At 37.1% G+C, this 26,263-nt stretch overlaps 1 protein-coding gene across 3 annotated transcripts in view; it reads right to left on the reverse strand.

Moving 5' to 3' along the window:
* The window catches only part of LOC150088293 (COMM domain-containing protein 4), a 104,837-nt gene that overhangs the window by 77,672 nt on the left and 902 nt on the right, over positions 1-26,263 (reverse strand). For 2 of the 3 annotated variants that reach the window (XM_090370682.1, XM_090370680.1), the window contains exons 2-3: positions 19,719-19,790; positions 8,167-8,232 (exon numbers count right to left, since the gene is read on the reverse strand). In XM_090370682.1, the coding sequence (XP_090226808.1) occupies positions 8,167-8,232; positions 19,719-19,790 (138 nt within the window). Of the gene's footprint in view, positions 1-8,166; positions 8,233-19,718; positions 19,791-24,665; positions 24,738-26,263 lie in introns of those variants that run through there. The other variant, XM_090370683.1, reaches the window with a different exon arrangement.

Consider the following 26,263-nt stretch of genomic DNA (forward strand, 5'->3'; position numbering starts at 1 on the left):
GCCCATCTGAAGGCACCCGTTTCCGAATTATGTGAAATCTCACTAAGGTGGAAACATAGACTAACAACATTACATGACCAATTAATAATATGAAATGAAATAAAATAAAATAAACTGACCGTTATGCCCCATCTCGACAGAGGACCATGAGGCCAATAATAGTCAGGGAATCACTACATTTCGAACACTAAACAAATCCATGCAACGACGGAATGATACTAAGATCAGCCCGCCGATGTAATAGATTTGCATAGCGGTGGTCCATTTGCAGCGAAAAATAATAAAACGGAAAGCCTAGTGCTCGCATGGCCAAACCACACCACTGACAAAACAATAGTTGAACTAAAAATATATAGAAACAAATTAAGCTATAGATAGCTACTATTTTTCTTATGTATTTTTAATATATATTTTAATTTATCTCTCTATTTAATTCTGCATTAATTGGATTATATATATATTTGAATAACGTTTAAAATAGTTGGAAACTGAATCTTTCATGATAAAAATAAAAAGGTATAGCAAACATCAGAGGCAGCAAAAAGCATATTCCTCTACATGATGCTTGAAATATAACCATACAAATAAATTAGAATGAGAATTAAAAATAAAAAATAAAATAATGCCAGCAGTATGGCAAGACAAGAGCGAAAATAGCTGAAATTAAACTTAAGAATCAAACCAAACAGGGAGGGAAGAGAGGGGTAACAAGAGTAAAAATATTGCAGCAGAAATTCTCTGAGAAAATTTAGAACATCTAATTATAAGAATAATAAATAATAATTCATTAAATTTTGCAAGCCAATTAAAATAGAAATTTAACAGTGCCCCCTCTGACAGGCACCAGGTCCAAATTTATGTGAAATATCACCAACAGAGATCTAGACCACTACAGTAAAATAAAACAAAAATAAACCAAAAATAGACTGACCATTACGCCCCATCTCAACAGAGGACCACAAGGCCAATAGTGGTCAGGGAATCGCTGCATTTCGATCGCTAGACAAATCGCTGCAAGGCGAATCGATCGAAAGATCAGTCCGCCACCCGATCTCCAGATCAAACCGCCAATGCAGAGGACTTGAATAGCGGTGGTCCTAATGCAGCGAAAATTAAAAATAGAACAGATACGAGCACTCCAGTGCAAAGCCACAACTACTGACAAAATTAATCTTAACCAGTTTATACAGACGAAAAATTAACTATGGATGGCAGCACAGGCGCAGCATTAGCAATTCGCCCTAACGCTGCACCTGTGCTGTCATCCATAGTTGCACTGGATGACCATACTGCTTTGCCTTACTGCTGGCATTATTTTTTTATTTTTAATTCTCATTCTAATTTATTTGTATGGTTATATATATATATATATAACGTAACAAAAAAAAAAAAAAAAGCAGTTAATATAAAATGTAAGAAAAAAATATAAAATCAAGATAAGAGCAGAGAGTGAATGAGGATTATGAGTGGTAAACTTGCTTGTAGTCCCACATGGATGGAAATATCTGTGGAACGCTTTCGTGGACTGGTGGACTCAATGCCTCACTGCATGACTGCCCTTATACGGGCGAAAGTTGGGCATACCCGTTACTAGGTAGGTATCCCATGATTTCTGTCCACTCAGTGCATATATATATATATAACATAAAAAAAAAAAAAAAAGAATATTAAATGTAAGAAAAAAAATATAAAATCAAAATGAGAGCAGAGACAATGAGGTTTATGAGTGGTAAAATTGCTTTGGTCCCCATTCTCCTTCCCCCTGGATTGACTGGTGGACATGTGGACCAATATGGCCTCCTGCCCATCCAAACAGACACTATGCCATGGCTATCTAGCCAGCATGGTGTGGGATGCTGACACTGGTCAGCAGGAATTAACTCTGGCTGGTGTGGGACAGAGCACCACACAGGTGCTCCAACACTGGGATCCCTTACCCTATGATCCTTTACTCCTACCACCTGGGTTGGTAGGCGCCTCTGTAGCCAGGTGGGAAGGAGCAGCAGTGCATAGCACATGCTTCTTGATTAGACCGGGGTTCGAGCCTGTCACCACCAAATACGGAGGATGTGGAAAGGTCAGAGAATGACCACCGCATATCCCGGAGCAATATGGCCTTAGTTGCTAATGCTCCTAAAAACCAAAAATAACTAACTAACCTGGGTTGGTTGCTCTCTCTCTCTCTCTCTCTCGCCACAAATCTGGGTGGCACCCTCCTCCCTTAGCCTGGTGGGTCACCCCACTGACAACTGTCACTTTCTACCCTCACAGCATGATCATCCTGAATTGGGGTTCCCCTTCTGTCCCTCCTTTCAACCAGGAGGGTACATTCACTACTGCCCCCTCTTTATTTCTACCACTTTAACCCCCCTCTCACTAACTCTCTTCCTGCCACTACCTACTGACTTTCATTTTTTTTTTCTTTTTTATTATGCTCTCCCTGTCTGTAGCCTTGGCTACCACAGGGTTTGCTTATTAGATTAGATTAGATTTGACTGTAGGAGGTTTTCTTTTAGCCAGCGAATCATTGATTGCTTGTTACAAGTTGCCTCACAGGTAGTTGAGGCTCACAGTTTGAATAAATTCAAAGGTCAACTGAATTCAAACAGTTACCAGTGTGAGGAGGGATGCATATAATTTGTATTTTCTTATCTTCTACTTGGTTAGGTTTTTTTTTTTGCCTTTCTCTTTTTTTTGCCAGTGCAGCAAAAGCCTGTGGCTTCCTTGCACTATGTGGCAAATACTATTACAATTTTACCTTTCCAGTTGTTGAATGGAATTTGTGGTTTGGTCACTCACATACTAGCAACTTTTGTAGACTTCTTGAATGACACCTTTCTACAGCAGCATGTTAGAGAGATAACAAGAGAAAGCAATACTCTTGATCTGGTTATCAATCTGCAGGTAAAAGACACACTGGGTGGCAGAGATCAGTGTACTAATTTTGGAATTTAATTAAAAATATAACTACTGTCAAGGGTAAAGGGAAAGGCAATTGCTTTCTTAAGGGTGAAAAAGAATGGTCTCGGAGAGATTTTAAATGCTATGTATCATTTTTATTTTAAATTTTAAGAGATTTTAAATGTTATGTATTAATTCTGTATCAGGTGATACAGAAGCTTTTGGTATATAGAAATTAGTCTGTAATCAAGTCACAAAGGAAGTTAGGCAAGCTAAGGCAGATTGGTCTCTGAAAAAGAATGGTCTCAGAGAGATTTTAAATGCAATGCAGTGGGACCAACTGATGATGTTTCTGACAGCAAATTCAAAATGGAAAGCATTCAGGGAAGTAATTACAGAAGCTACTATGCTTTTCATAACAACAAAGAAATACAGTTCAAGGCTTAAACCTAAATGGATGTCAGATGAACTATTGAGACAGGTAGCAGAGAAGAAAAGTGCATGGAATGCATACAATTATCAAGTGATACAGAAGCTTTTGGTATATAGAAATTAGAGTGTAATCAAGTCACAAAGGAAGTTAGGCAAGCTAAGGCAGATCATGAGAACTCTCCAGCAAACAGTTTAATGCTTATACAGTGAACTTTCAGAATAACGACACCTTTGGGGATTCAAGGTGCCATTATTTTGATTTTTCTGTTATCTAGAAAGTTTTATTTTTAATATATTTAATGCAAAAATAATGAAGCTATATAAGAAATAGAGATTAAGAGTGCAATTTCATTAACTGCACATAAAAAACAAGCACGTTGACAATCCAATGTTATATTCTGCCATTACTACACTCCTAATTACACTGTTCTATTTTCTTTATTATATCTAGTTTAATCTGCATGGGTAGCACAGTGGTATCATCACCACACCAGGAGGAAAATGCTCAATTCGAATCTTGTCGATGATGGGAGGAACTTTTATGGGCGTTTTTTTCAGTCTGTGGTTGAGTTAGTCGGTCTCAGGCATAGATAGCAAGGTTTTATCCTCAGAAACTGGAATTTTTCATCCAGCAAAACAAGCAAAATCGACCAGAGAACACACAATTTACAGACACGAAACACGCATGGGTATATGAATGAACTTTCCGGGTGACCTAATGCAATAGTTCGCATTATATCAAGTTTGTCATTATGCTTTAATGTTGTTGTTCTTTTCTTCACTGTATGAGGTTTATTAAATTTAGGAGCCCTAGTGAGAGGTTTTTAATTTAAAATAAATGTAAAATAGCAGTATAATCTGTGATATTAGGACAGAATTCAATTTCAAAATGGTGAAAGTAAACAAATACAGTAATCACGTGACTTGCCATTTTCTTTTTTCGGCACTGCAAGACATCTGCGCGTCATGTAAACATCCAATCTCAATGTGCCATTAGCTTGAATGTTCCGTTATTTGGGGGGGCTGTTATTTCAACAGTCATTTCGGCAGTAGAAGGAAGGGACTGAATATCATTGGGCCACTTGATATCATTGGGTTAACTGTTGATGACCCTGTTCAGGTTGCTGACAAATTGAATTCTGCATCTACATTTGCATTCTTCTGGAATTTCCGCCCCTAAAAAAAAAAATTAGGAGAAGGGATGCCAGATGTTTTTCAAACTCTAATGCAGAACTAAATGACTTTGTGATAACTGAAACGAAAATGGAAGGGAAATTATTGAAGCTGAACATAAAAAAGGCATCTGGAGTCAATAAGATCTATCCAATCATATTAAGGGAGGCAGCAAAGAAGATAAACAAACCACTGGCACAATCTTCTCTCTCTCTCTTAGCCATAATCAAGTCACAAAGGAAGTTAAGCAAGCAAAGGCAGATTACAAGAAATCTTTGGCAAAAGATGCAAAGAAAAACAGCAGTGACTTCTTTATTTATGTTATTGTTATTATTTGGTTTTTAGGAGCATTAGCAACTAAGGCCATATTGCTCCGAGGATATGCGGTGGTAAGTAGCAGTAGTCAAAGTGGTGGGAGCCCTAACTCCAAAGGACCGAAAAAGCTTGTCAATGAAATCTAACAGGAAGGTCATGTTGATTAACTTCTCTGGCAGTGATTCCTTAGTTGATGAAGACTTTATGCTGAAGGGTTAAACTGTCAACAAGGTGCCTCCGTAGCCAGGTGGGCAGGAGCAGCAGTGCGTACACACGCTTCTTGATTAGACCAGGGTTTGAGCCCGTGACCATCAAATACGGAGGATGCGGAAAGATCAGGGAATGACCACCGCATATCCCCGGAGCAATATGGCCTTAGTTGCTAATGCTCCTAAAACCAAAATAATAACTGTCATCAAGCTATCTACCTTGCTGTTTTGAAATGTCTGAAAGAGACTGTCCATAAAAAAAAAAAAAAAAAAAAGTAAAAAGTGGTAGAATAGTTGGTTTCTCTATCATGATGATGTAAGCTCCTGCAGGCAGATCATAGTCCATCTGTTTCTGACGCAGCACAACATTCTGCAGCTACACCATCTTCCCTATTTCCAAGATCTTAATCTTTTTTTTTTTTTCTGTTTCAACACTAGAGGGGGGGGGGGCGTCAAAGGAAAAATATTACAGAATGTGGAGGAGATTATTATGATGAACACAGAGCAGCAGCTTAAAACCATAAAACACATATAAAGGAAATTATTTTGAAAGAAATCCAGTTGCCTAACATATAATATAAAAAATTCCATTTTTCCATGAGAAATTCAATCTGAAATAACATGACTAGATCTTGCACATAACAGATTTCGATGACAATATCCTTTTCTGCTACATTTTCAGTACAAACACAAAACACCACCTTACTATGTTAGTGCATCATTTAAATTCACTTATCTCAAAGTGTCATGAACATTCATTTGCATCAATGGGCAATGAATATTCAAAGTAATGAGAAAGACTTATCTGCATAAAGAACTGAACTGCTCAAATATGTTCTACGTCAATTCAAATATATATGGCCTCTCAGTTCTAATCTTACTTATGTCTATTTCTATCAGCAATATACTAAATCTCAATCATACTTTTTGACAGAATCAAAATTAGCAGTACCCTCATCTCTCATTCTAATTATTCACTCTATGACTCCTGGTTTAAAGATATACTTGCACATATGATCTCTCTTATGTTTCCAGTTACCTAACGGAATACCAATATGAGTCTAACCGCAATGAATAATCTCCATCTTTTCCTACCATTGTGCACATTTTATGTTAATTGTCCTTCTCTGTACCTCAAATTGTAACTGCCCCATTGACATTTCAGCCTCATATCATCAGAAATTACAACAGTGCAAAGTAGGATGAACTGTGATTCCTATTCCTCTTTCCCTTGGATTGCGTTTAATTTTGCTTTTAATCTTTAAATCTCATGAGCCTAATAACTACTCTCATTCCTATCCAAACCATGCTTTTCCACAAAATGTGCGATAGGGCTGTTCAGAAAATACAAGAAACTGCAAGTGACTTGTATCCTGTTGAGAGACAAGAGGTCTCTCAACAACTTTAAACAAGTTGTTGAGAGACCTCTTGTCCAAAGTTGAGCCTTCTGGTCTCTTGCTGTAGCTACTGGTACTTTTGTCCAACTACACTTCTTGCTCTCTTACATCCTCATGGCTCTATTGCATCAAACTTTAAATTCTACAGTGACGATCTTGGTAAATCCCTATCAAATACCAAACACTTCATTTAATGCCAACCTTGGTTTTTTGTGACAGAAAGAGATTAGAAGAATCCTTAACAAGCTTGCTAAGAAGAAGCACCTTCAGGTACTGATGGCATTTTTTCTCTCCTGAACATCTTATTGCTTGTACTGCAAAATTAACTCCTGTTTCACACATCTTACTGCGTTCTCTTATTCTACTGACATCTTTCTATGGGTGTGGAAATTTTCATATCTATCCCAATTAAAAAAAGGCAGATAATTTATTTCAAAAAATTATTTTAAAAATATTGCCAATTCTCTGAAGTTTTTGGCGCACACACTTCCTCTAGTTGGCTATTTTGCAATTATATTTGAACCTACTGTAAATTATGACAGCTTCTGGCTGAAGTTACTGTTTAAGGTCAGGATACAGAAATCCTTACTGTCACCACACAAAGTACTTGACACCTTTGACAAATAATCTCACAATCTCACACAGGATATTTGTACTATCTTCTAAGTACAGGGCTCATAATAATGGAGGTTGAAAAGAGAGGGCAGTACTCTAGCATCCCTACTCACACCTATTTGGTTGTTTGTCCTTGAAACAGTATTCATGGCCCATTTAGTTTCTTTCTTTCTCATGAGGATGCCCATCCACTGACTCATTAGCCTTGAAGGTAGCAGTGAACCCTGTAAATAGCTTTATGCATAATTCTACTGGCACGACCTTAGATTTTACACTAAACAGTTAAACCATTTAGTGACAAACTGATAACTGCTAGTTTAAGTGTAAATTACTGAAACAAACCAATTTTTATTTTATCTCAAAGCCCTTCTTGACTTCGCCTTCCTTCAAACTACTCTTCACTCATTTGACAGTTTAATCATTTTGTAAGTAGCAAACTGAAGTCATTAGCAGCAGGAAATTAAAACTAAGTTTGCTTTAAACATTAAATTTAGATGTATGGTTCTACTTGCTGTTTGAACTCATTCTCCCCTTAAACATAACTTTATTTTTATTCCTAAACAGGATGTCTGATTTGAGGACAAATGACTTTCAGGTCATTCCTTTGTGAAAAAGAACATCTCTTGACACGAAGAAAGGGTGGCAATATATGAAATTCTATTGATCTACCACACCACAACCAGAGAGAGAGAGAATATGTAATTTTAAAAATTCTAGCACATCCTACCACACTGCTTTTTAAAATAACAATAAAATGTGTAAATACACTAAACAAAAAATTTCAGAATTAACATTACAAAACATTAAAATTAATGAAAACACCAACCTTAAAATTCTATTATGAAGCACAGTGATTTGCTACATTATGCCACTTTTTTTCCCTTCTTTTTTTTTGTAGATGACTATTATCATTTTCAGAAAATGAATACAGCAATAGCTAGTTCACATACTTCTACCCCCAGCAGTACTTTTTAAACAATTTGGGAGTTCAATGCTGTCTTAATGTAGATTTTTAAAAAATGCATAGTATAAAAACAAATGCACAGTGAAAAGCAACCATCCAGAAAAATAAAAAGAATGATACTTATAAGATGGTGCAATAGATCACACATTCCAATACTTACATCAATGGGTTTCCCCAGTATATCATTTACTACCTGAGAGCATAGTAATCTCATTTTCACTGATGTCTGAAATAAGCAAACAAATCAAGTTTTAGAAACCAGTGCATAGTTAAAATATTTTACAAATTAAATATTTTAGCAAGAAAGTATATTTTATAAAATGCACTGAGTGCACATTGATTAACACAGGACTCTCATTAATCCCATTTCATAAGTTTTAATTAAAATAATAAATTATCCATTATCTTCTACTACAGTTGGCAGCATACAAATATCCAATTAGAATTATATTCTTCAAAAAATGTGCTGCATTCAAAACTAATCAAAATTACAATCAATACTTAAACTATTCTGTAAAGGCTATACTGCATTCAACCGAAAGGAAACTCAATTTCTGATAGACATTTATGAGAGCTTGAAGAATAGGGTGGATACTATGAGTGAATTAAACTGGGACAGGTCCATCAGGCTCTCAGCTGCCCAATTCAACACCAGAGCTTACACTTGTGCATCAGACAACACATCAGCAATCTCCCAAGTCAGAATGCACTGTGGTAACTCGATTGTCAGAAAAACAGGAAATATATTGTGCAAAAAATGGAATAGGCCTAGAGTACAGGGTTCAGTCACATTATTATGACCATCTACTTAGTATCCATGTATAGGCCTTTCGCAGCAAGCCACCATGGGAGGGACTCAATAAATCCTCAGAAGGTTGCTACAGGTATCTGTGACCATGCAGCCTGCAGTGCACCCCAGAGTTCCTGTCGGTTTCTTGGTGGAGGATCCATCCATCTGATGTGTCAATTGAGGTGGTCCCATAGGTTTTCAATTGGGTTAAGATCCAGGGAATTCAGTGACCAAGGGAGTAGCTTGAAGACTTTGCTGTGCTCCTCAAACCACTAACAGACAATTCTGGCGACATGGCATGGCGCACTGTCTTGCTGATAGATACCATCGCCCTCAGGGAACAAGGTCAACATGTACGGGTGTACCTGATTGGGGTGACTATCAATAGGTAACCATTTGCATTCGGGGTGCCCTACAGAGGGATCAGTGGACCCAAGCCATGCCATGAAAACATTCCCCAAACCATAATGCTGCCCTCACCAAACTGCCTTCTGCCAACAATTGTGTCCGGGTGTCTGTTCTCAGAGGTTTCATGCCTAATACGCCACTGTCCATCCACTCGGAGAAGCAGAAACCGTGACACATTAAAGGCCACCTGGCCAGGGTCCAATGTCGGTACTGCTGTGCAAACCGATGCTGTTGTTTCTGATGAATGGCCAAGCGTCTGCTCCGGAGCACAATGCGCAACAGGGTTCACTGCACTGTCATGTTGAGACCTTTCTTTGGTCTCACGGTTCATTTGGATGGCCAGTTGAGCAACAGTAGAATGCTGATTGGTCCTGACCAACCGTTTCAGCCGACATTCAAATCTGGGATCAATGGCGCATGGGGGTTCCACAATTGGCATGTTGGGTAGTCAAAACTGTCCCATTCATCCAGTCTTCATACAATTTCACCACTGCAACAAAGTCCCCTGTTTCAGAAATGCAGGCACCCCTGGCCCATTAGTCGATGATGCCTTTATCCGGGTCTGACAGGTCCCGCGCTTTGCCCATGACAGAGGCTGTTACTGTGTTCATGGAGGCTGAACATCAAGCCTTATATTCTTGCAGTGTGTGTGAACTTGACATGTGCGCTGCATGATTCGCTAAGCATGTGTGATGTCTGCATTGTGGGGTGGTCATAATATTGTGACTGAACTCTTAGCTTTAGTAGAGGCCCATGATGCAAAAAAGAATGCTTATGCAGCATCAGCCAAAAAAAAAAAAAAAAAAAAAAAAAAGCTCTGATTTCACCCCTCCATTCATTCCAAATACCTGTCCAGCTCAGCCTTAAATTTATTTAGGCTATCAAATTCCACAACAAAAGATAGAAGTCTGTTTGGTGATTCTTCTGTGATTCTGAGCAAGAGGAAGAATCCCATCAACATTGAGCATGCTCAAACCATTCAAGGCTTTATACACCTCAATTAGATTACCTTGCAGGTGCCTAGTCTCCAAACACTGTAATCAGCAAAACTTAAGCCTTTCTTCGTAAGAGCAACTCTTTGTTCCATTCACTAATCTTGTTGCCCTTCTCTGTACTCTTTCCAACAGCTCTACATCCTTCTTAAAATGAGGCCTCCAGAATTGTATACAGTACTCAAGGTGTGGCCTGACCATCGCCTTATACAAGGGAATAATCACTTCCTTATCCCTGCTAGAAAAATTCCTGTATACCCTTGACAAGACACCATGAGCTACTCTTGCAGACTGTTTGCACTGCTCAGAAAACTTCATATCTGCCTATACAATTACCCCCAGGTTATTTTCATTCTCTACCACTGTCAATGTAGTAACATAGAGTTGATACGTTACTATGGGGTTACTGCTTCCCATATGTAGTATTTTACATTTGTCAATGATAAACTCCATTTTCCACCTCTCAGCCCATCTGCTCAACTTTTCTAGATCCTGTTGCAGTAGCATACTGTCATTAGTGTCATTAACAACTCTGCCAACCTCCATATCGTCTGCAAACTTGGACATTAAGCTTGATACACCATCATCAATATCATTTATAAATACAGAAAACAACAATGGACCCAACACTGAAACCTGGGGGACTACAATAACAACATTAGTCCACAAAGAGCAGTGTCCATTGATTACCACTCTCTTTCTTCTCCCACTCAACCATCCCTTTATCCATAGCAGCAATTTGCCTCCAATGTCACACTGCTCCAATTTGTGCAGCAGTCTTCCATATGCAACAGTATCAAAAGCCTTTCTAAGATCCAAATATATGATATCAAAGTTATTCCCTGCATCTAGTTGCTTTGTAACCACATCTTGGTATCAAATCAAATTGGTCAGACTAAGACTTCCCCTTCTAATCCACGATGAGTCCGAGCTATAACTGAAGTCTTGTCTAGATGATCCTGCAGTGCTTCTTTAACCAGTGCCTCCATTAATTTCTCTGCAACAGAAGTTAAACTAACAGGTTTATAATTAATAGTATCGTCCTTTGATCCTCCTTTGTGAATTGTGGTCAAATTTGTACATCTCCAGTCCATGGATACCTCCCCTGAGTCCAAGGAAGCTCTCATAACTATGGCTAAGGGGTTGCTTATTTCCTTTGCTGCCTCCTTTAATATAATTGGATAGATCCCATCCACCCCAGGTGCCTTTCTAATGTTTATCTTCAACAATTTCTCCTCCACTTTCCTCTCAGTTATTAGAAAATCATCTAGCTCACTGCCAGAGTTTAGTTCACCTCTGGTATTCTCCTCACTGAATAACTCCTCATGTGTGAATGTAGATGCAAAATACTCATTTAGTTTGTTAGCCACCTGAGCAGGATCATCAACAGTTGAACCATCGATGTCCAGTGGACCAATCTGATTCATCCCCTTCCTTCTAGAGTTTACATAGGTAAAGAACTCTTTGCTGTTTTTCTTTGCATCCTTTGCCAAAGATTTCTCATAATCTGCTCTTCTTGCCTAAACTCCTTTGTGACTTGATTATAGACTAGCTTATATCTACCATAGGTTTCTGTGTTGCCTGATAATTTATATGCATCCCATGCATATTTCTTTACTGTCACAAGGCTCATTAGTTCATATGACACCCATTTAGGCCTAAACCTTTAACAAGTTACACTGAGAAAAATTGTACAGTGTGAGCTTTGCACAGTCTCTCTTGGCTCAAATTGATAAATAACACTCTGTATATCTGCAAGGGACAAAGGTAGATGATGATATTGTAGAGCAGATATTATCCTTTAAGGTCACAAAAGGTGAGAATGTTGTACTGTTGGCACTAATCATATTAAGAATAGGATATATGAGGACTTACTTAACAGGAAAATGTTGGGAAGTCGTGGGATAGAATTAAATTTGAATGGTTCTACAATTCTGCACAGACATAAGAGGGAGTAAATGTCGATAACCTTATTTATCAATTTGAGCCTAGAGAGACTGTGCAAGGCTCACATTGTACAATTTTTCTCAGTGTGACCTGTGCTTGTTAAACATATTTTTACAATAATAGAGTACAGAGATAGAATACACTTAAATAGAAATGGCACAAAAATATTTCCTGATGCTATTGAGGCAGTGTTAGGTGACTCTGAAGTCTCTGAAAACTGCTAGCATAGGGGTGGAGGTACACAGTCTAATAGATTATATAAAGCAGTAGGAAGAGGTGAAAGTGATTCTTGTACTGCTTCTATTGCAACATGCAGCAGGCTGGAAAATAAGGTGTCAGAGATTTCAAACACTGCTGTGGATCATTATTAAACAAGTAAATACATGGGCTGTCTTAAAGCAACTAAGAGTAAGAATGGGTGCATGTATACTTGCATGTATGCTAATGCTGGGAGTGCAGTAAATAAATCTGATGAATTTGAAGTACTGATTAAGTCATCAAACAGCCATTGCAGGGATATTGAATACCTAGTGTCACTAAGAGATAAGGGATGCAGAACTTGAATACAAGAGTATCATGTGTACAGAATGGATAGCGTTCAATGTCTTGCACTTAGGAATTTTCCTCCAACTACATAATGTAATTTTATGATGATCAAACTCTGTGGGTCAGATAGTGTGTAATTGCATAGTTTGCATCATACTGCATGGGGTTATGTTGGTATTTTGTTCATGTGGCCTCTTAGTTGTGGGGGCATTAGAAAAAAGACAGAAAGGACAGGACAGGGTTATGCTCTAAGCATCTTAAATCTAAATACAGCACATCCAATTGAAAAGGTGGAAAATGCACTGTTGAGTCAGTTTGACATAAGCACTGGGAAAATTAAAATGAGAGCAGGAGTGTGTTATAAGTAGAATGACTGTGATGAGTATAACAAACAGCTATACAGAGAAATAGAGTGGGTTAGTAAAGTAGGATGTATTATAATGCAGATTTTAAATGTTGGTATATTGACTGGAACCCGTGGGTTGGTCACTAGCAAGACCTTTGTGGATTTACTGGATAACTGTTTTCTACAGCAGCATATCAGAGAAGCAACAAGGGGAAGCAATACTATTTGATCTGGTTATCAGCAGTTCATTCATTCATTAAGAATCTGCAGTTAAGAGACTGTGATAACCCCACTTCCACTGGGTGGTAATGAGCACAATGTACTGATGTGAGATTTCCTTAAATACATAGCTACAGTCAAGGGTAAAGGAAAGGCTTCTGCTTTCATAAGGGTGATAACAGTGGTCTCTCAGTTTTTAAATTCTATGCAGCAGGACAAACTGATAACATTACCAACAGCAATACCTAAATATGAAGCATTCAGGTAAGTAATCATAGAAGCTATTAGGCTTTTTAAACCAACTAAGAAACACTCCGAGGTTCAGACCTAAGTAGCTGTCATATGAAATGATGAGACTTGTATGTAGCAGAGCATAAAAATACACAGGGTGCATATAAAATATCAGGTGATACAGAAGCCTATGGTAGATATAAACTAGTTTGTAATCAAGTCACAAAGTAGTTTAGGCAAGCTACGGAAGATTACAAGAAGTCTCTGAAAAAATGCAAACAGAAGCAGCAAAGACTTCATTACTCATATTAACAGCAGAAAGAAGGAGGTTGGATCATACTGGTACACGATGTTGATAATCCTACTCAGATTGCTGACAAACTACATAAGTATTCTGCATCAACATTCACACATGAGTAATTCTTTAGGGAAAAGGATACCAGAGGTTTATCAAATTGTAACAGGGAACCAAACAATTTTGTAATATCTGAGAGAAAGAGGAAGAGAAGTTGTTGATGTTAAACATAATAAAGGCACCTGGGGTGGATGGGTTCTATCTAGTTGTATAAAGGGAGACACAATGAAGTAAGCAACCACTTAGACATTATTATGAGAGTATCCTTGGATTATGGAACTACAGCCATGGGTATGTATATCCAATTCAAACTCCATTTCTCTGTACAGAAAAATAGAGTGGGCTAGTAAATCAGAATGTCTTATAATGGGAGATTTCAACTTCTCAGATATTAACTGGAACTTGCACTCACACACTAGCAAGGCTTTTGTGGATATATTGGATATTGTTTTCTACACCAGCATTTCGAGAGGCAAGCAGAGGATGTTATTTGGTTTTTAGGAGCATTAGCAACTAAGGCCATATTGCTCCGCAGATATGCGGTGGTCATTCTCTGACCTTTCCGCATCCTCTGTATTCGGTGGTCACGGGCTCAAACCCTGGTCTAATCAAGAAACATGTGCTACGCACTGCTGCTCCTGCCCACCTGGCTACAGCGGCACCACACAAGCAGAGGAAGTAATACTCTTAATCTGATTATCAGTAGTGATTATTCATACATCTGCAGAAAAAGGAACCAGTAGGTGGTAGTGATCACAGTAAACTGATGTGGGATTTACTTAAAGATGTAACTACCAACAAGGTTAAAGGGAAGGGTTTTTGCTTTCGCAAAGGAGACTATAGACATTCCCCAGCTTACGTAATACTCGACTTACAGAAATTCGACTTTACGTAAGTTTTTGCCGGCCGGTGCAAACTTAAAAAAATCATGGAAGCGTATTTTGCATCCTGTAGGAATAAATACAGGTATCATGAAAATATTATAATGTGAACCCAATAACACATTGTTTTTTTTGGTAATTCATTCCAAGACCTCGGAAGTTGAAATTTCGCTATATAACTAAGCTAAAAGATCATTTTTATAATGAAAATTACACTACACTTTTATTATCATATGTTCCGTTATAAGAATCAATTTTGAACGCCTTTGTGATATTTTTCTAAAACACATTTCTGGAGGTCACTACCATAAAACAATAAAAACAATTTTCACTTTCCGGTTTATTGGGCTTTTCTTTTAGTGCAATCTATTATAAACAGGTAGTAAACTCAATCTTATTGCATTTGCGATAATACCGATAACTGGAATTGTGGGTTACGTTATAATATTATGGTGAAATGAGTTCCCCTTCACTGAAATTTTCAATCATATAAAAAACAAATAAATTTTCAAAATCTTCTCTTTGTTCCTATTTACTTAATACAATGGTGAAGGGAAAGGAACCAATGGAAAATGGAAGTGCTGGAAGTGCTAGGAAACGAAACAAAATTGATTTAGAAATGAAGATAATTAATTAAGAAGTATGAAACAAGGCAAAGTTTGTCATCTATTGCATGGAATTAGGTCTCGCTGTTTCAACAGTGAATACTATTTTAAGGGACAGTGCACGTATAAAAGAACATGTTAAAGGATCAACACATTTAAGATCAACAGTGATCACAAAACAGAGTTCAGATGCTATATCGAAGATGGAAAAGCTATTAATATGGATGGAAGATCAGATTCACAAACAAATGCCCCTGAGTCCAATGGCCATTCAAGCAAAAGCAAGAAGTGTTTATGAAGATATTAAGGATAAGTATGGCAAACCCCAAGCCAAGTGTGCAGCAAGCAACGGGTGGTTTAATAGGTTCAAGCATCGTGCTGCAACCATTAACGCATGCGGTGAAGTGCCAGTGCTGATTCTGCAGATGCAGAGAAATTCTGTGATGTATTGGGAAAACCCTTCTAAATCTCCACAGCCCTCAACTTCCGCAGCGGCGTGCTTATCAGCTGGAGAGTTAATTCTGGCAACAATGCTCAAAAGGTAAAACTTGCTGACGTTATGCCTGTCTCCTCTCTCTTTTTGTAATTTTATAATTTTGAAATGAAATTTCTGTAATTTTTTACACTTTTGTAAACTTTTCCTGTACATGAGATAAAAAAAATTGGCTAAATAATTCTATTTAGCCAAGTTTGGGGGGAGGGAGCTGTACAATGGTTTCAGACAGTTTTTAATTGCTATGCAGTGGGACCATTGTGGTACACAGGCTCTTCCTTGAGGGGGAGCAAAGGCGACAAAATAGGCGCTGTTACTGTCTGTTCATAATATGGTCTATTTTCCTGTCAAGAAATTGCACACCCTTCCCTAGGTGCCATTTAATGCAAAAATGTTGCAGGGGAAGCAAATACTCCCTCTGCCCCCCTAGGTACGCTACTAATTGGGGCCAACTGATCATTTTGCTAACAGAAAATTCTAAATGGGAAGCATTCAATGGATTAATCTTGGAAGCTACTAGACTAAGAAATACTGTTTAAGGTTTAGGCCTAAATGAATGTCAATGAACAAACGAGACTCGTTGCAGAGAAGAAAAATGCATGAGATGCATATAAATTATCAGGCAACACAGAAGCCTATGGTAGATATAAGCTAGTCTGTAACCAAGTCACAAAGGAAGTAAGGCAAGCAAAGGTAGATTATGAGAAATCTTTGGCAAAGGATGCAAAGACCTTTTTACTTATGTAAACTTTAGAAGGAAGGGGTTTAATCAGATTGGTCTGCTTGATGTCAATGGTTCAACTGTTGATGATCCATCTCAAGTAGCTGACAAACTGTATGAGTACTTTGCATCTACATTCACATATGATCTTATGATCATATGTGAATGTAGATTCTGGTGATCTATGATCACCAGAATCTACATTCACAGGGGAGTAGGGAGTTAAATGATTTTGTAATAACTCAGAGTAAAGTGGAGGAGAAATTATTGAAGTTAAACATAAGAAAGGTGCCTGGGGTGAATAGGATCTATCCAGTTATATTAAGGGAAGCAGCAAAGGAAGTAAGCAAATCCTTAGTGATAATTATGAGAGCATTTCTGGAATCAGAAGTCCCCATGGACTGGAGATGTGCAAATGTATCTCCAATTCACAAAGAGGGAACATGAATAATTACAGACCTGTTAGTTTAACTTCTGTTCCGAAGAAAATAGTCACTGGTTAAAGAAGCATCTAGACAAGACTGCAGTTACAGTTCAGACACAATATGAGTTCATTAAGGGGAAGTGTTGTCTGACCAATTTGACTGGATACTATGATGTGGTCACAAAGGAACTAGATGTCTCCACTATCCTTATAATGTTTGCATTTGATGAATTAATCAGTACTTCAAATACATCAAATTTATTTACAATGTGTTGCTTTTAGTAGTTATATGTAGTCTTGTTACTAGTATTATTATGTGCATTATGTATATGCATTAATATGTATTTGCTTTTAGATTCTGTGTTAGTTTAACTGCTAACTACCTAAAAAGCAGTTAAAGTTTAAGTGTCGTCTTTGTCCCCCTGTTCATTGCTTTACTTTAGGTCATAGTTTCCAGAATTGAAGGTGAAACTGAATACTCCCTTGGTAATTCTGACTTGTGTAGCAGTCTTCTTTACAATGCAAAAATTTTGCATTGTAAAGAAGAAGAAGAATTGCACAGAATTTTTTAACTGTTTTCTAACCTTTTTTTATATGTTTATTTACAGAATTCATGTTAATACTAAAGAAAATACTCTAAATAATTGTGACTTTCCTGCAATGGAGTCTTTGGACATGGATCCAAGGCCTTGTAAGGCCACATATGGTAAATCAACCAGAGAATAAACTCACAAGCAACATTAACCATTATTGAATCTTTAATCTGGAAGCTTAAAATCAAAGTGGTGAAGTTTCTCACCAGTGAAGTCAATAGACTTAATAAGGCTGCTAGAATTTTTTTACTCCATAGATAATCTAATTTGGAGACCATTACCATGGCACTCCTCATTGACAATGAAAGGGTTAGAGCCAGCAATGAGGAACCTCATGTCCGAGCTAATTTCTTAGAGAAAGTTGTCAGTTCTCTGACTACTACTGCATTCATTCCCCTTGACACAAAGACAGTATCAAGCTGTCATCAGACAGAGACTGATTCGACCAGTACCTTTGCTTAGGTTGTGCAAAGAGGAGTGTTTGACTCTCCTGGCGATCAAATACGGACAGATGTTCATAGATCCCCTCCTAGGGAAACAAAATGTAATTATTTTGAGAGCCTCAGACAACAGTGACCTTAAAACCAATCAAGATGTCAAAGTTCTGAAGGACTTCAAGACAGAGTAAAAGCTCTAAACTTGCTAGAAATAAAGGAGTGATCCTTGAAACAGCCAGTACAACTGAATTATACACCATTTCTGCTTTTATTGGCCAGTGTGCTCTGTCAAATTCTTCCTTATATTCATAAAAATTACTCACTTCCACAACATCAGATATAAGTTTATTCCAACAATCCACGAATCTCAAGAAAGCAAATATTCACATATCTATTCTGCAACCATCCTTGCTTAGTTTAAATTTATGTTCCCTTAAATGTGTTGCCTTAGCAAAAGTAAGGATGATTTCAACATTTAGCTTACCTAATCAAAATTTAAAGCCTTAAATACCTCAATCATATTTCCTTGCAAGTGTCTAGTTTTCAGATGCTGCAATTTGCAGGGCAAAAGTTGTTCTTAGTAATAAGAGTACTCTTTTCTTCCCTGCACTAATCTCACTGCTCTTCTCTGCAACCATTCCAAGAGATCCACATCTTTCCTAAAACGGGGCTTCCAGACCTGTATCCAAATTTCTTTGCAATTGAAGAAATTCAGCGGTACAGTAAACTATTGAAATAACGGCACCCCAGATAACGGAACATATGAGCTAACGGCACATTCAGATCAGATGTATAGATACAGTGCAGATTTTTTTGCAGTGCTGAAAAAAAAAAAAAATGGCAAGTCACATGATTACTGTATTTGTTTCACTTTACCATTTTGAAAGTGAATTCTGTACTAATATCACAGATTATACTGCTGTTTTACATTTATTTTAAATTAAAAATACCTTACTATGGCTCCTACAGTTAATAAACCTCATACATGGAAGAAAAGAAGAACATTAAAGCTTGTGACAAACTTGATATAATAAAGAAAATAGAACTGGGTGTAAGTAGGAATGTATTAATAGCAGAATATATCATTGGATCATCAACATTGTATGATATTACATATTCAAAGCATAAACATTTAGAATTTACTGCATGTTCAGAACCAAACAATAAGATAGCTGAAGCCAAAATTAGAAAACTTAAAGTGCTGCATGAGTGGTTTTTATTAAAACGATCAGAAGGTATGGCTATATCAGGGTCAATGATTATTGCCAAAGCAAAAGATTTTAAAGAAAAAATGGACAATGATACAACAATTACTTTTACTGATGGATGGTTAACTAAATTTAAGATAAAACATGGAATCAGAAAATTAGACATTGCAGGAGAAAAACAATCTGCTGACACAGAGGCAGCTAAAGAATACAGTGTGGCATTTGACAAGTTTGTTAATAACAATAATCTTACAGCTAAGCAAATATACAATGCTGGCAAAACTGGTCTCTACAGGAAATGTTTGCCACAAAAAAAAATTGGCAGGTTGCAAAGGAAAAAGTGCAAGTGGTTTAAAGCGAAATAAAGAGTGACAGTTCTTGTGTGCAAATGCATCGGGCCAACACATTCATTAGAAAAAAATAAAAAATTAGCTGTGCTTTTATATTAACTTTGGCAAAAGAAATAAAAACTTTACAATCCAAAATGTATGCTTATTGTCATTATTTTATACTTACAATTCTTGCTAATGTTGTTATCTCTGCAAGGACCCAATCAGGACAATCTAAATCTCCACAAAATCTAAATCTCTGTAAGATGAAGATAGAGAATCAACACAACACAATATAATATGATTATTCTGCATGAAGCATGGGACTACTGAATGGGTCAGTGCCTTTGCACCAAATTCGTAGTGAACCATCCAATTATCAACTTGGACATTTCATTATGAACAAAACATGGTGCAAAGGCACTGACCAGTTCAATAATATAATATAATAATTATAACCATATATAATTAATAATACATTGTTCTGCCATATTAGGCACCCCTGCTGTGCACACAAATGATTTGTCCCACAGTGTTGCAAGTCACATGACCACAGTTGTGGATATAAATGCAACAGAACAACCTTTCTAGTATCAGTTAAGCATAGAAACCGTAGCAAGAATGGGGAAAAAGGAGTGATCTAACGGACTTCGAATGTGGCATGGTAGTAGGTGCAAGACGTGCTGGACAAAGCATCTCTGAAACGGCAGTTCTCCTGAACTTTTCCCACACCACAGTTTCAAGGGTGTATCGAGAATGGTGCAACGAACAGAAAACATCCTCTCGACAGTACACTCCTGTGGAAGAAAATTGCTTGTTGATGAGAAAGGTCAGAGGAGGATGGCTAGAATTGTGCAAGCAAACAGGTGGGCCACAATGTCGCACATCACGTCAGAATACAACCTTGGTGCACAGAACAAAATATCACAACGGACCACTAGTCGCACTTTGTTGCGAATGGGCTACAACAGCCGACAGCCACATTGCATACCTTTGTTATCAATGAAGAACAAGAGAGCACAAGAGAGTGTTGCTGTGCCCACCTCCTGTGGGCACAGCAACACCAGCACTGGATTATCAAGGATTGGAAAACAGTTGCTTGGTCTGACAAGTCAAAGTTCCTGGTGCATCATGTTAATGGACGGCTCAGAATTTGGCAAAAACAACATGAATCCATGGACCCGTCATGTCTGACGACTACTGTGCAAGGTGGTGGGGCAGTGTTATGGTGTGAGGAATGTTTTCTTGGCACACGTTGGGTCCATTGATACCATAGATTCATGTCTGAATGCCACATCGTACCTAAACATCGTTGCTGACAAAGTGCATCCGTTCATGTTGACAGTTTATCCTCAGTCAGATGGTTACTTCCAGCAGGATAATGCGCCGGTGCACAAAGCCCGAATCACTATGAATGGTTCCAGGAACATGACAATGGCTTTTCTTTGCTGCAATGGCCCGCTCAGTCCCTGGATCTCAATCCTATTGAACATCTTTGGGATGAACTAGAAAAGGCTGTTTGCTGCACACCTACCCCTCCATCGAATCTCAAGGAACTGCATGACACACTCATGTCTGCATGGTACTCCATTCCTGCACAACGTTTTCAGCATCTTGTTCAATCAATGCCTACACGAATTCAGGCTGTTTTGAAAGCTAAAGGAAGCTCAACACACTACTAGGTAGGTGTACCTAATAAAGTGGCAGCACAGTGTATAATATAAAAATAATGAAGCCCCCAGACTGTATGCAGTGATCAAGATATAGACACAAAATTCCTGTATATCACTCACAAAACTCCATGAGCTGTATGAGCAGCCTATCTGCACTGCTCAGAGAACTTCATATCTGACTGCACAATTACCCCCAGTCTTTCATTCTCCATTACTTACCCAACTATCGGTGGACAGATTTTCATGAAATTTCATATTTGGGTCTTTCAAGAATATTTACCAAGCCATTCCAATTTCATTAAAATTTGAAATGGCTTGACATTACACCATTATAAATCCAGCAATTTTTATTTCTTTTTTTGCAAACAATTTGCATTTAAAAAAAAAATTCATCGATTAAATGAAGTTTTAATGTAGTATTGTTAACTTTAAACAGTCTGTGCATGTCACTTGCGAAGATATATACAGAGAGAAAAGAGACTTAAAAAAAAAAGTATATGGGAGAAGAGTAATAAATATTATACAGTTGTAATGAAACCAAACGGCTGACTTTGAAAAATGTAAAACTAGTTTTATTACGGGTTCTATAAAGTTATCATTAGCATTAGTAGAGGCATATGATGCAAGAAAGCAAGCTTATGCAGCATCAGCCAAAAAAAAAAAAAAAAAAAACTTTCACTTCACCTCTCCGTTTGTTCAAAATACCTGTCCAGCTGAGCCTTAAATTTATTTAGGCTATCCGACTGGCTAAAGGCAAATTTCCGCACATCTATCCTACATCTGTCTTTCCTCAATTTGAATTTATGCCCTCTCAGGTGATTATTCTGAGCAACAGGAAGTATCCCATCAGCATTGAGCATGCTCAAACCATTCAAGGCTTTTACTCCTCTATCAGATCACCTTGCCGGTGCCTAGTCTCCAGATACTGTGATTTGCAAAACTTAAGCCTTTCTTCATAAGAGTAACCCTGTTTCATTCACTAATCTTGTTGCCCTTCTCTGTACTCGTTCCAGCAGCTCTACATCCTTCTTGAGATGAGGCCTCCAGACCTGTATACAGTACTCAAGGTGTGACCTGACCATTGCCTTATACAAGAGAATAATCACCTCCTTCTCCCTGCTAGAAAAATTCCTGTATACCATTGACAAGACATCATGAGCTACTCTTGCAGCCCATCTGCACTGCTCAGAGAACTTCATATCTGCCTGCACAATTACCCCCAGGTCCTTTTCGTTCTCTACCACTGTCAGTGTTGTACCACAGAGTTGATACATTGCTCTGGGGTTGCTGCTGGGGTTGGGAGTACATTTGTCAATGTTAAACTTCATTTACCACCTCTCAGCCCATCTGCTCAACCTTTCCAGATCCTGTTGCAGCAGCATAGTGTCAGTAGTGTCCTTAACAACCCTGCCAACCTTTGTATCAAACGTGGACATTAAGCTTGATATACCATCAATAATCTTAGTAATTAACTGATAAGGCAATAACTATATTTAATTTCATATCTATTAATCACACACTTGATATATCATGCCCTGCAAACTTGTTTACATTGAGCTTCAACAATTTCTCTTCCACTTTCCTCTTAGTTATTAACAAAATAATTTAGCTTCCCATTAAAACTGAACACTCTTCTCACATCCCTAAGAAATTCCTCATACATGAATTTGGATGCAAAAATACCTATTCAGTTTGTCAGAAACCTGAGCAAGAACACCAACAGTTAAACCGTTTATATCCATTGGATAAATGTAATTAAACTTCTCCGAGCACTTTTATATATAGCAGTACATTACTTCTAGTGCCGCTTGATACTTAGTATATGCATCAGAGGTAGCAAACATGTAATGATCAGTTGATTGTGAGGTAATGGGTGAAAGACTTTTGAGAGATCTAAGTATGTCACATCCAAATTGTTTCAGTACATGGTGTACCTCACAACACATTTTAAAGTTAAAAGATTGGTTGTAATGGATCTATCTGTAGTGAAGTCCGGGTAAATATTACTAAACTTTAAAAAAAAAAGATTTTATCTGAATACAGACTATCCTTATAATTTTTATTAATAATATATATATATATACTCATTGTGATCAACTCATTTATGGACTTGCTACTGTACTCCCATGCTAAAAACTTGACCACATTACCCTTTTTGGACATGGTTGCAAATTTTTTTATTATATGTGTGTATACACATATAATAAAAAGTCCATAAATGAGTTGATCACAATTAGTATATATAGCTGATAAAATATGGTATTGATTTATTATTGTCAAAACAATTAGTTGTAAACTCCTCTGACTTACATGGTAGTGATCATTTTGACAATAATATATTTCATCAGTTATGTAAACTCTACCCAGAATTTTATTTTTTTATTTTTAATGTAATATTGAAATCCTTTCTATAAATAAATAGAGTAAATGCATTGTCATTGGTGTGGTCCCAAAAAGTTACAAAACTTCCAGTAAATTACATATAGGATTAAAATTTAAACACCCCCAACAAAATTAATGTAGGTGCATCTGTGTGAAAATCACATGTGCCAGTGAGGCAAGAGTTCAACCATTCCCAGAATTTTCATCGGCGTTAGTAATAAATTAAATCATTTTCGAAATAGAGAATTAGATTTGCAGCAGTGTTTGAACAGTGAAATCAGCACTTCTTTTTCAATTCACTGCATTCTGTATATTATATGAAATATTCTCATTTCTTTCAGGGGGGATAAAAAAAAAATGAAATCTCTGATAAAAACATGAGTACTTACTCCAAAATTCCAAAATGCTAAAAGCATAGTGTATAGTGTGTTTAGGGTCTAATGGCACCAGGGGTTCCCCCATCTCACGAACAAGTTATGTTCCCTATTTGCTCTCCTCTTACATGTCAAATATGATTGTGTATGGTGGAAACATGGATAGCCACAACACAGCTTAATTCCATTACTGTATTTGCAAGTAGACATGACAGAAGTGGCAGTGTTGCCATAATATATCGTAAAGTTATTATATAACCAGATGCCCAACAAATCAATCTTAGAATGCTGAAGCAATAGGTGTAACCAGGGCCTTTTTTCAGGCAGAATTCACCAGAGCAGCATTGCGGAAGTTGGAAAAAAAAAAAAAAAATCATATATTTAAAACAAAAAAAAAAAATTTTAATAAAAGTGATTTATTATTACTAATGCTGTTAGCATAGTATTGATTTATTAGCGTGCATCAGTGGAGAGTTAAGCTAGATGTACAGGTTGAGTCTGTGACTCATCTATTAAAGCATTCACCAATCACAATGCTTGATTAATAATTAAAATGTTAATAAAACTATTGGCTTATTCGGGGCAATCATTAAACCATAGATAAAAACAGGAAAAAAAAAATTATAATAAGAAATATGATATTATTATATGATAATATAAGAAATATGGTTATATTAAATTATTTTCTATAAGTAACTTATATACCTAGTACATTTGGTACCATGATTTTCAACTAAAAATCTCCCCCCCCCTGCCTTGGGAAATTTCCTCGGCATTCATATCCAAGCAACTTTAAATCTGAAAAAAAAAATGTATGTATTAAAGTAACATCAAGGTGAATTTTAGTTTGCAATCATTATTGGTTTGACTTTTGATTAGTATCATTAATTACTCTATTACAGTAGAAGTTTGGCCACAAAAAATAATAAAAGTAGCGGTTTTTGTTAAGCTTCGTGAAGTCAATTATTGCATATAATTATCAGGCACTTTAGAGCAAGGATTTAAAATTGGCAGTCTGTAGCAACCAATAAAAGCTGAGAAATAGCATAATCTTTGAGCTGAAGGAAGCGAATGGAAAGGCTCGCTATCATTAGAGACTGTTTACCTCTCAAGTTACAAGTGCAAGACTCCTCTTTGATTTGTTTCTTAGACATTTTTCATTCACTGTCAAGAAGTTAACACCCAAATGCAGACATTAAAAAATGTTATGAAAACATATGTGAAGTCATCAGAAGAGGGGCAGTGCAGATATTTCATTTTAAAAATTAATTAAAAAAACATGTTTTCAGTATAAAAAAAATGGATTTTCACAGTCATAACAGTGAAAATAAAGGCAGTCTCAAAAAAAAAAAAAAACAATTCTGAATTATTTCAAGCCTTTATTCAAAGCAAAACAATGGTGGAAAAAGTTCACCATCATGCCTGCTAACATTATACTATTAAAATGCTCACTAAAGGGAAAGTATCAAATATTTCTTTCTATTTAGATTTTCAAGCTGATTCAATAAAAAGAGCATCCCATTGTGACAAACTGTGTTCAAATTCAGGCTGAACTGTGCAGAAAATAAATCATCACTGAAGGACACATTAGAAGATGACATATGCAAAGTACTGCATATGGGTAGCAGTAAGCCAAGCAAAATGTATGAACTGTGTGGTACTACACTCAGGGAGGTGGAGAATGAAAAAGACCTGGGAGTAATTGTGCAGTCAGATAGGAAGTTCTCTGAGCAGTGCAGATGGCCGGCCAGAGCAGGTCATGGAGTTTTTTCAATGATATATAGGAATTTTGCTAACAGAGACAAGGAGGTGATTATCCCTTTGTATAAGGCAATGGTTGTTGTTGTTTGGTTTTTAGGAGCATTAGCAACTAAGGCCATATTGCTCCAGGGATATGTGGTGGTTATTCCCTGACCTTTCCACATCCTCCGTATTTGGTGGTCAGAGGCTCGAACCACGGTCTAATCAAGAAGCGTGTGTTATGCACTGCTGCTCCTTCCCACCTGGCCACGGAGGCGCCTGCGAATGGATGAATAAAATGAGAAGGGGTTTTTTTTTTTTTTTTTTGGCTGAGGCTAAATAAGCTTTCTTTCTTGCATGTGCCTTTATTAATATTAACGTAGAAAGGATGTTTAGTGTTGCTGGGACATTACTTCAAGACAGAGGAGGAAAGTTATCTGCTGAAATTTTTAAAATGCAGCTGTTATTGAAATTTCATAATCATATTTTAGACAGTTATGATATATTAATTACAATAAAAAAACAGTAGAATAAACATTTCATATTTCATATTGTTAAAAAAA

This window comes from Mastigoproctus giganteus, chromosome 3 (assembly GCF_048544385.1).
Source record: "Mastigoproctus giganteus isolate SK-2022 chromosome 3, ASM4854438v1, whole genome shotgun sequence".
NCBI classification, from domain to species: Eukaryota; Metazoa; Arthropoda; class Arachnida; order Uropygi; family Thelyphonidae; genus Mastigoproctus; species Mastigoproctus giganteus.